We start from the raw sequence: 12,127 nt of genomic DNA on the forward strand, positions 1-12,127 counted from the left end.
TTTTACCTTAGACCCGCCCTGAGTGAGCTGTCATCAGTCCGCCATTGTGTCAACGCCGGTGCAGGGAAAGACAAGAATGTCTCTGATTAAGTGATTGAGGTGTTTTGTTGTTTGATGTAATAATGAACATAGCAGTCATCATTTACTCCTGACATATGAGCTGCTGAAGATTGAGTGGATTACTTTTGCTTTTGAAGGGAATGCGCCCCCCGATCTGCCTAAATGCGTCTATGTTCGCACGAATCATTTGTGATCCAGCTTCATCTACAGTAGAAGTGAGTATCTGTGAGTAGAAGAGTGGGTCAGCAGAGCTCATTAGCATTTAAAGGGACATGCACCGAAACGAGTCGCTGTGAACAGAGCTGTTTTTGACAGGGTAAAAAGGATGTTGCTTTACACTACCATTGAGAAATTTTAACCAAAGTATGTTATAGACTTTTCATTAAGACCCTAAAGAATCATATCAACTTGTGGAAAATGGGAATCCGATGACCCCTTTAAACATTCTATCAGACAATATCTCAAGCTGAATTAATATATTTTGTATGTGTGTGTGTGTGTGTGTGTGTGCTTTAAGATTGGAAACAGGGTTGACAATTTTACAATTAAATTAGACATTTTAAGCTTTGTGGTCAAGGTAACGGCACTACAAATTATTTATTATTAGCAGAAACTAGGGCTACCCTCGAATAAGTGTTTTTCTGGTCGACTAGTAGTCGTTCATTTTAAACATTAGTCGACTAATCGCACGTTTATTAATAAACCATTTAAATCATTATAATGAACCTTTAATTGCCTACATAGCCTAATAAGCGCTCAAGCACACGCATAAAGCTTGCCACAGCACACCGGCAGAAGTAATGATTATGAATGTGTCAGGGAAAAACAGTAAGGAGGCTGCATTAACATTTTAATAATTCACTGATAAACAAGTGCTTTCTTTGTTTCGGTTTAAGAGATGAATCGGAGACACTGACTCGTCATCTCCGCAGTATTGGGTGTGCCTGTATGCATGTTCCATATGGATTACATAATCGAAGAGTATTTGTTTTCCATTTGAATTGGTTCATTTGAAAGTAGACATTTCACTCTCTATAGATATATTTTTAATGTCTGTAAGGCAAAGATACACGGAGTTTCGCACTCAAGTTTACAGAGACCGAGACGGCAGAAAGTGCATCATGTTTGCTTTCATTATTTTTCAAAAGCGTATTTTGTTGTTATTGCGAGTGCACACAAACAAACGTAGAATCTTTACAGATTTGAAAGATGTATTACTCTTATCTGTATGACCAAAAATTACGGAGTATTTTAAGAGCAAGTGAGCGCACCGGCGCCTCCATCTGTCCTGCAGTGAGCGAGCTGCTGTTCAGCACACTACTAGTGCACATTTCTCTAGGTTAACATTAGATTAGCGGCCATGTAAAGTTGCTAATACTTACATATTTTAGATGATAAGCCATGTTTGTGGACGATGAATGATAGGCGAGCGTTTGGATGTCCTGCCTGATGTACTGTATTACCATAGACCAGCCGTTAACGATCTGCGTGACTTCGCCAATGTGGATTTTTTTTTCTGCGACTAAGCGACTAATACAATTTTGGTCAACCAAGTCTCTTCTGGTCGACTAACGATTAGTCGACTATTAGGGGGAAGCCCTAGCAGAAACTTTTCTATTATAATAATTTTCTATTATGAATTGTTTATTAAAAATCTTTGAAACAGGGTTGACATTTTAAGATAATTGCCAACTGGCAAACATAAAAACAATACCGTAAAGTAATTAAAAAGATGCTGAATTCATCTGAAATTAAGTCATTCTGACTGTTTTTTCAGTAATTTAAAGTAAAAAGTAATTTATTATTTTAATAAGAGGTAGTTATAATTGTAAGAGGGTTGACACATAAACATATACATTACTGCTCTAAAGTTTGGGGTCAGCAAGATTTTTTTTAATCATTTGTTCGTTTTTTTTAAATCATCTTAGTGCAACAAAGCAAATGATCTAACAAATTCAGAGATTGGTCAGAATTTAAAAATATGTATATTTAAAAAAAAATGCTGTTCTTTTTAATTTGAATAGAAAACAGTTAATTTAAATTGTAATAATATTTCACAATATTACTGTTTTTAAAGTAATTTATTATTTTAATAAGAGGTAGTTATAATTGTAAGAGGGTTGACACATAAACATATACACTACTGCTCTAAAGTTTGGGGTCAGCAAGATTTTTTTTAATCATTTGTTCGTTTTTTTTAATCATCTTAGTGCAACAAAGCAAATGATCTAACAAATTCAGAGATTGGTCAGAATTTAAAAATATGTATATTTAAAAAAAAATGCTGTTCTTTTTAATTTGAATAGAAAACAGTTAATTTAAATTGTAATAATATTTCACAATATTACTGTTTTTAGTGTATTTTTGCTTAAATAAATTATTTCGAATTCTTAGTTTCTTTCAAAAACGAATTATACTAAACATAAACTAAAAATTAATGCTAATACACTTCTCACTCCCATCATGTCAATATCCTGTTCAGTGTCTTTGAAGCTCAGAGGTCTAATTATTTAACCCACCTGTCATAGTCCCCATTACACAGTGCTCTGACTGGGATCTTAAAGGCCTGCCATACAGGGTCCAACGTGTTTTTCACCACCTCTGTCTTATGACAGATGGTAAATCTGGGAAGCAGGACACGTCAAAGAGGAGGAACCACAACATGGGAGGTGAGAATCAGTCAGTGTGAAAGGGGTCTTAAATAGGTCACATCACACATGCATCATTTACTGCGAGTCAAAGAGTGTCATAGAATACCAAGACCAGGTTCGAAGACAAGATATTAAATGAGACATCCAATTTCAGTCTCAAACATGACCATATTATTAGACTTAAAACATTGAATGTAACATTTAAAATATAAGTACTGATGTAAATAAAAAGAAATTGCACATCTCTTATTCTATTGTCTGTATTTTATGAACTGTGTCCAATAGGAAAATAGGAAGAAAAATAAAAACTTACGTTCCATCTTCATTGCTACGGTAAAAGATCAGGAAAGGGTCTGACTTTCCAAAGAAATCTTTCTTGTCCAGTTTGTTGCCACAAAACTGCATCAATACTGACTCCTGATTAAAAAAGAACACAAGCACAGATTGTATGATGATGTGCAGTAAAAATTTACGAAGAGAAAATAGGAGAACAGAAGAGACAAAAAGAGATAAGAAGACAAGAAGAGCACGTCACACATGACAAGATGAAATGAGACAAGCAGAGAATAAACTAAAGAAGAAGAAATATGGAAGAGAGAAATTAAATGAAACAGGAAGACACTAGATTAAATAAGAGATGAGACAAGGAAGAAGAAAAAAGAAGAGTCACTAATAGACAAGAATAAACAGACCAAAAAAAGACTTGATGAGAAGAAGTGAGATGAAGAGAGGATGTGAAGAGAATAAATGAGACAAGAAGAGACAAGACAAAACATTAGATGAGAAGAAACAAGACAGGCATAGAAGACATTAGACAACACCAAACATGAACAAAATAAATGAGACAAGAAGAAAAGTAAACTTAAAAAAGAAGATGAGGTAAAAGAAAGACTAGATATGAGAAGAAATGAGGCAGGAAAAGAAGACATGAGACAATGCAAGACATGAAGAGAAGACCAGAAGAGACTAGATGAGATAAAAAAAGACTAGATGAGAAGAAATGAGACAGGAAGAGAAGACATGATGTGAATTGAGACAAGAAATGAAACAAGAAAATATTAGATGAAATAAGAGATGAGACAAGGCAAGAAGAAAAAAGAAGAGACACTAATAGACAAGCATAACCAGACCAAAAAAAATAGACTTGATAAGAGGAAATGAGACATGAAGAGAGGACATGAGACAAGTGTAGATGTAAAGAGAATAAATGAGACAAGATTAGAAAAGACAAACAAAAAAAGAAAACAAGACAAAAACATTAAATGAGAAGAAACAAGACGGGAAAAGAAGACATGAGACAAGACATGAAGGGAAGAGAATACATGAGACTAGAGGAGACCAGACAAATGAGACCAGAAAAGAGGACAAGAAAGAAATACTAGATGAGAAGAAACAAGACAGTAAGAGAAGACATGAGACAAGACATGAAGAGAATAAATGAGACAAGAAGATACAAAACAGATGAGACAATTAAACATGATGATACAAAAAAAAAATAGATTAGAAGAAATGAGACAGGAACACTATACATGAGACAACACAAAACGTGAAGAGACAAAAAGAGACAAGAAGAGGTAAGATGAGACCAGGAGAGAAGAGAAAATACAAGAAGAGATGAGAAGATAAGTCAAAGTACCCTGCAATTTCCAAGTTCTTCAGCTTTCACAATAATAGTTCCACAATTCTTCCCAGGAATGCCTCTAAAGTCAGAAGGAACATTGTGTGTTACTAAAGAAGCCCAGACAATATTGTTCTTGACAACTAGCACTTCAGGAACACACAACAGAACAATTCTAGAAAGGACATGCTTGACACTTAACCTTGCCCTACTCCAGGAGGACTGATCCCGTTTAAGTGAACTAAACAACAGAACTCTGCTTTGGAGGAAAGTGCTTGTTAAAAGAGTAATTAGTACATATGCTGACCATGTTAAGCAAATGCATATGTTCAGCCCGTGCTGTGTGAATGAGTGAACATTAATAAGTGATTGTCCCCTTTCAACAGTTATGAATGCATGTATCTGTGCTGCATAAATAAATGAGTGTTTGTAGAAGCAGACAGGCGAATGCATGAGTGTTTGCTGTGCTCTTATATAAGACTACACTCAAGAAGCCCAAGCCGGAATTGAATTTAAATTGTATGGACCCAACACTTCAGCATCCTGCACAAGTGCCTGACAAAGATGAATGATGAAAGATTTTGAAGATGATTTGATGAGAGAACAAACTTCTGCCTTACTTATGCGCTGCCTTGAGTGCTTGTTTCAATTCCGCTAAGTAGTTGTGGGTTATGTTATAGAGGTTAGAGAAGCAGATCCCTGCTAACTGAAGACATGTCTTTAATCTGCTCTGGATCTACACATGTCCTCTGAGGCACTCTCCTAAATTAACCTGAAATGTTCAGGTGTCTACCAGGAATTAGAGAGAGAGTCAGTGTAGCTCAAAGCTACAAGCTAATCATATTTAAAAGCAGTTCAAACTTCAATCAAGCTACTCTTTTAATTAACCTGATATCACATGTGTGGCATCAAGACGTTAAGATAGCAAATATTATAACATTATATAACTTTTATATATGTCTAAGTTTGTTAACTTGAATAGAGACAGAAAATTGTAAATGCACAACTATCAAAAGGTTCTACTTCGTTCCTCCTGGAACTGTTACTTATTTAGGAATGTTACTTATTTACCTATAGTCCAGGTGATATGTGAAAATAATGTTCACGTTTTCATAAAAGCATGAAACTTGGTACATTGTATAGTTTGCGGCTCTAAACATTTTCAGAAATGGAGGCATCGCAAAAACACCTCGTGGTTGCCATGGCGACCATTTTACTTTCCGCCATAACCAAATTATGTATTTTGTGGCATAGCTCTTGAATCAAACATGATAATACAGGAAAGGTGATGTCTACCCCTATGTTTCGATGGTCAAGGATTACAATGATACCATATACAAAAAACCTAAACTGTTCAGGTGAAGAGTTAATGGTGAAATCAGCAATGTGAGAAGGAAATCACAGTATCTAAGCATCAAAGTATCACAGCATTTGCAAAAGTCCATATTATGGTTATTAATTTTTTCTTTCTTTGATAATTAACTAATATTTTATTCAATAATACATTAAAAGATTGTTTTCAAGAATACTATCATATATGTCAGAGACATAAAAAAATATCTCAGGTAAGTGTATTTTTCCTTGCCTCTCAGGCAGTCAGGTAGGCGGTAGTGTGTTTCCAATACATTCATGTTCTCTCTCAACAACACTCTAACATCACATGCAGATGGCATCGCAATCAGGGTGAACAGTTAACTAAATTTGCAATCACTCTCTGGGGCCAGGGTTGTCTATTATGTTGTTTACGAGGTGGAAGCCAGAGTCCTGCATGCGGGCGGGTACATGCAGGTGAATCGCTAATATTTGATGTAACGGGTGGAATAATATTTATGTGTAGGGTGTGATGTGGGTGCGGGCCGGACGGTGACAAGCACGCACAGGTTGCGGGTCCAATAACCAAGACTATTTCGACTCTGTCCAGTAGTTACTGCGATTGTGGGAAGATCATTCCACCAGCCAGGAACTGTGAATGAAAATGCCTTTCTGTGATGTTACCACAAGGCATTGCTTACTTACAGATCTCAGGCTTCTTGAGGGGATGTAAATTCGTAAGAGTGAGGAGCAAGTAGGAGGATGCTGAGCCTGTGGCTGTTCTGTACGCAAACATCAATGTCTTGAACTTGATGCGAGCTGCAACCGGTAGCCAGTGCAGGGGGATAAAAAGAGGTGTGAAGTGGGCCCTTTTGGGCTCATGGAAGAGTAGTCGTGCCGCTGCATTCTGAAACATTTGTCGAGGTTTGATTGAGCATGATGGAAGTCCAGCTAGAAGAGCATTGTAATAGTCCAGCCTAGAAATGACAAGGGCCTGGGCAAGAATTTGTGCAGCATGCTCTGTTTGGAAGGACCTGATCCTCTTGATGTTGTGCAATGCAAACCTGCATGATCGAGCTGTCTTTACAATATGGTCCTTGAAGGTCAGCTGGTCACCAGAGAATATTTTTTGATGAACCTAGCAGGATGATGAAATCATGCTGTAGAGTCGAAGTGGCAGGGAAAACAAGAAGCTCAGTCTTTGCCAGGTTGAGCTGCAGGTGATGTTCCTTCATCCATGCCGAGATGTTTGCCAGGCAGCCTGAGATCCATGCAGCTACTATTGGATCATCTGGTTGAAATGAATGATAAAGCTGTGTGTCATCAGCATAGCAGTGGTAGGAGAAACCACGTGCTTGTATAATGGGTCCCAGTGATGTAGTGTATATGGTGAAGAGGAGGGGTCCAAGAACTGATCCCCGAGGAAACCCTGTGGCCAGTCGATGTTCTTTGGATACCTCTCCTCCCCAGGAAACCCTGAAACACCTACCTGTGAGATAAGATTCAAACCAGTGGAGTGCAGATCCAGTGATGGCGGACAGGAGAATCTGATGATTGTGTCAAAAGTGACAGTGTCAAAGTGGCAGATAGATCCAGCAGAATAAGAACCGATTATTTGGAATCAGCTTTCGCTATCTGCAGAGCTACAGTGACCGACAGCAAAGCAGTCTCAGTTGAATAGCCGCTGCTGAAACCTGATTGGTTAAAGTTCAGTTGGTCATTCTGTGAAAGAAATAATGTAACTGTGTCTATAAAGGTGTGAACCAAATGGTCCATTCCATTAGAAAAACAAAAAAACAGCATTCCTCAGGAAAGTCTAGTAGATTGCAGGATCTCCAGCGGAAAGGTCCTAACAGTATTGTTTCTAGCCCTTTTGTCTTCAGGTATAAAATTATGTCCCACAGACAAAACTTTGGGAGAAGAGATTCATACAAGAATTTTAGGATTCATACAAGGGTAAAATTGTTTGAAGGAAGACATGCTAACATTGCTATTGAAGAACTGCTACAATACCATCTTCAATAAATTCTTCTCCCCACAAAAATTTAGGTCAAGCCTACTTATTTTTTTGTATTTGAGAAATCTAGTACATTGGTGAGCCACCCAAATGTGGACTGCCATCTACAGAGAATGAGGACAGCAGCCCATACAGCTCCTCTATAAGGGTGCCCAGTTGACCAGGAAGGCGATAAATCATTACAATATGGAGTTTAACAGGATCTGTTACCATAATAGCATGAAACTCAAAATAATTTTATTGCATAGTGAAGAGTGGGTTGAGTATTTCCAATTATTAGAAACGAGAAGATCAGTACCCTTCCAACCTGACGGGGGGTATGAGAGAAAGGAAAGTTGTTAGAGAGAACAGCAGGGGTTGCAGAGTCTTCTGGACGAATCCAGGTCTCAGTCAAACCCAAGATACTAAGAGTACACTGAGAAGCAATGGCCAGAATGAAGTTTGTTGACAGCTGACTGACAATTCCAGAGACCCACAGAAAATGACAGATGTGCAGCAGAAGAGGTGCAGATAGGATGCAGCTTAGCAAGACTGCATTGCCGTCTGCGTCTGATGCTAGAGCATTGTTGATAGAGAACAATAATGTATTGGAAACACACTACCGCCTACCTGACTCTGCCTGAGAGGTAAGGAAAAATACACTTACTTGAGATTATATTTTTTTATATCTGAAAAATAAAATAAATTTAAGCTGGTGTGTGGTGGGCGTTCTGGCACAATATGGCTGCCGTCGCATCATCCAGGTAGATGCTGCACATTGGTGGGGGATGAGGAGATTCATCTTCATCTACATTCATCTTGAGTACCCAGAAAAGCGCTATATAAATGTAACAAATTAATAATTAATTAATGCAATCTTTTATTGTACTATTGAATAAATCTCACATTGCTGATTTCACCATTAACTCTTCACCTGAACAATTTATATTTTTGTATATGGTATCATTGCAATCCTTGACCATCATAACATAGGGGTAGACATCACCTTTTCTGTATTATCATGTTTGGTTCAGGATATATGACACAAAATACATAATTTGGTTATGGCGGAAAGTAAAATGGTCGCCATGGCAACCACGAGGTGTTTTTGCGATGGCTCCATTTCTGAAAATGTTCAGGGCCCTAACCTGTACAACTGTACCAAGTTTCATGCATTTATGAAAAAGTGAACATATCACTTCAAATTTTGCACATATCACCTGGACTACTAAGTAATATTCATACAATCTCCACACACACACATGCATATGTGGTTTACGGGGACTCACGATAGGCAGAATGTTTTTTATATTGTACGGACACACAAAATGCTTACCAGATGATGTGCTTGTTTACAAATTTCACTCATATTTATGCATAGGCTACATTTTCTGGGTTGCTATATGCTACAAGCTAACATAATTACATTGAATGCATTTAAAGTATTTAAGGGGAAATTTCTACATTTAAATTACATCGAAACAACCTATAGAGACATAAATCTTTATTTGAATATGAATAATTAAGCGATAAAAAAACTTTTGAAAACATTATAATTGTTGCAATTAAAAAAATAACACACCTTTAAGTTGCTGTTTGAAGTTATTTTACGCAACTTTAAGTAGCTATATTAATTGACCCTATGCAGGGAGTTTGATTGACAGGTGATCTGGCCAATCATAATGCTGAATCTGCCATTTTTGTCTGACAAGCAAACCAGACAGGAGAATAGATTAACGTCGCTTTTTATATTTATCATATTTACTTTAAGCATGAAATAAACATGAATGAGCATCAGAAGGTATTTTATTCCAACTGCGTCAACACACAATTTTTCCAATTTAAGTCCACCTAAGTTAATTTACTCTCCTGTCTGATTTGTTTGTCAGACAAAATGGCAGATTCGGCGTTATGATTGGTCAGATCGCCTGTCAATCAAGCTCCCTGCGAAGGGTCATTTTCAGCAGTGATCTTAAAGAGACAGTTCATCCAAAAATTAAAATGTTTGTCATCATTGTTGTTCCAAATCTATAAGATGTTGGCTAATATTCAAAACATGAATCTCTATGTATGTGTTGTTCATGGTTTATACTGCATGTGAATAAAAGGCTAAATTAAATCTGTCCATCATGTAAAGTGATTGTGTTTCTTCAGTAGACTTTAAGGATTACTTTTACAATGTATTTTACTCGATAAATAGAAACCCCTTTAGGAATCATTAAAAATATCTTCACTCATGTTTCAAAGATGGATTTGGAATGACACGAGGCTGAGTAAATGAGTAAATGATTCGATTTTGGGGTGAACTAACCCTTTAACTGCTTGGAATGGACACAGAGATGTGCCACTGTAAATGTGGCTGTCAGGAATGGACACATGCTCAAAAATGAAATGAATTCATATGCATTTCCATGAGCGATTCAGTGTAGCGCTTTCACTGTAAACTCGTCTAAATGTATTTATTTGCTGCAGTACATGACTAAATGAATGTTCAGAGAGGTCTGAGTGAATGAACGAGTGCAGGCAGCTCTGGTTATATAACACTCCTCATTCCATATTACCGCCCAATGTGTTGCCAACAGCACACACACAAACATACAACATCCATACACACATTATATACAGGGAAACATGATGCCCAAATATATGTTTATATATGGCCAATTGACAAATAGACAAAGTCGTAAGCATCAAGTTTTTAAAATGGTAAAACTGATATACTTATATAAGGGTAAGTATATTTTAGATTGCATTTGCCTTCACTAGTTCTATTTAAAAGTCTCGTGATGTGACAAATTACTATAAGTCAAATATTACTCACTGAAAGGTGCATGAAAAAAAGCATACTAATTATAATACAATTTGAAATATGCTGTTTTGATTTTGATACTATTCAGCAATTTCGTCAGTTCCACTAAGACCATGTCCACACGTACACGGGTATTTTTTCTTTCTTCCGTTTAAAAAAAAATCTCCGACCACATGAAAACGCAAACGCATGCTATGAAGCACTGTCAAGAGCATGCCAAGCCAACAGGTGGCGATATAATCTCAACCGTAAAACTATGTTGGCCAATCAGAAGACTGAAAAAGTCTCCAGTAGGCGGAGATAACAGCGCAGGCTCCGCGTCACAAGCCAAAAACTCCGGTTTCGCTGTCTACACGATAACACTGCAACAGGAGTTTTAAAAAAGATTTTCACCCTGGCAGGCGTTTTCAAAAATGTCCGGTTTCAGTGAACTGGTGCTGCGTTTGCGTGTGGACGAACGGCCAAACCGCGTAGAAAAAGCTGCGGTTTTAAAAAAAGCTTGCTCACTAAACCTGACATTTCTATTTTCTGGGGGCGTCACACTGCAAGACTGATTAAATGAACATGAAAGTAGTTTTAACTATTTCAAGTTGAATTAATAGTAATAGCTCTCCCTTCTCATAACATACAAGTCTGAATTCTGACTAATTTTTAAGGATCCCCTAAAAGAGACAGCTTTATTGGTTTGCTGCACCACACATTTTGTCATTTAGAAAATTTAGTAGTACATTTAATACATTCATTTGATTCTAGAATGGGGCTTTATTCAAAAAATATTTCTCACATAATTAGATTGGCTTTAGATAATTTTTTTTACAGTTTAGCCAAATGACAAAATATATATGCAGAAAAAATTAATAGCAATATGTCCTTTTTTGAGTACAGTAAAATTGAACTCAACTGCCCATATAAACAAAGATAAACCCAAAATGAAAACATGTTAGGTGAGAATTGAAATCATATTTTTACACATTGTGTTTCAGAGAAGCACGAAGCTCAAATGCAGCACTTACACAAGCGATCTTTCCATACGACTACCCTGAGAGCCCACCAACTCTCCGAGAGTACAGTACATCTGGCCCAGGAAGTCCTGCAAACACACACGGCAGGAATGGAAGCATTATTTACACTTTATGATTTCAGGGGCATTTGAGTTCAAGATAAGTTGCTTGTTATCTCAGTACACATTCAAGTCAGCATGAAATCAAAATGGGTACCTATTTATCATGAAATATATAGTATATTAATGGTTAATATTATATTTAAAATATTAGAAATGCTTAGTTGCATTGGCAGAAAAGTTGTTTTGGTGCAGAATTTTGAAGAAACACACTTCTTGTTTGTAATAATGTGCATAAATTATTAATTCACAATACGATCAGGAATATGTATTAAATTCCAACAGATAAAATCAAGTCACAATCAAACTCTGCTCAGAAATATGTCGCATTATGGAAGTTAAACAGGTTGTGAATGTTTCATGCCTTTGAGCTAGTATTTGTTCTCCGATGGGAACGTTTTGCTTGTTCAAATCAACACTTAAACGCACATTTCATTTTCAATGTAAAGTTCATGTTTGGTGCTCATGTTCAATCTTCCATGTCAATTAATTTCTTAGATGTCAACCTTTAAGATGTCTTGTAGACCATGCAAATGTGTAATAACTAATGAATTTGTGGTGC

The 12,127-nt window shown here is 36.8% G+C and overlaps 1 protein-coding gene across 1 annotated transcript in view; it reads right to left on the reverse strand.

Moving 5' to 3' along the window:
- LOC107752477 (copine-8-like) overlaps positions 1-12,127 on the reverse strand; it is a 76,965-nt gene that overhangs the window by 22,625 nt on the left and 42,213 nt on the right. The window contains exons 8-10 of the mRNA XM_016568460.1: positions 4,348-4,411; positions 3,025-3,128; positions 2,580-2,684 (exon numbers count right to left, since the gene is read on the reverse strand). Of these exons, the coding sequence (XP_016423946.1) occupies positions 2,580-2,684; positions 3,025-3,128; positions 4,348-4,411 (273 nt within the window). The remainder of the gene's footprint in view (positions 1-2,579; positions 2,685-3,024; positions 3,129-4,347; positions 4,412-12,127) is intronic.

Source organism: Sinocyclocheilus rhinocerous, unplaced genomic scaffold (genome assembly GCF_001515625.1).
Source record: "Sinocyclocheilus rhinocerous isolate Xijiao unplaced genomic scaffold, SAMN03320098_v1.1 scaffold921, whole genome shotgun sequence".
NCBI classification, from domain to species: Eukaryota; Metazoa; Chordata; class Actinopteri; order Cypriniformes; family Cyprinidae; genus Sinocyclocheilus; species Sinocyclocheilus rhinocerous.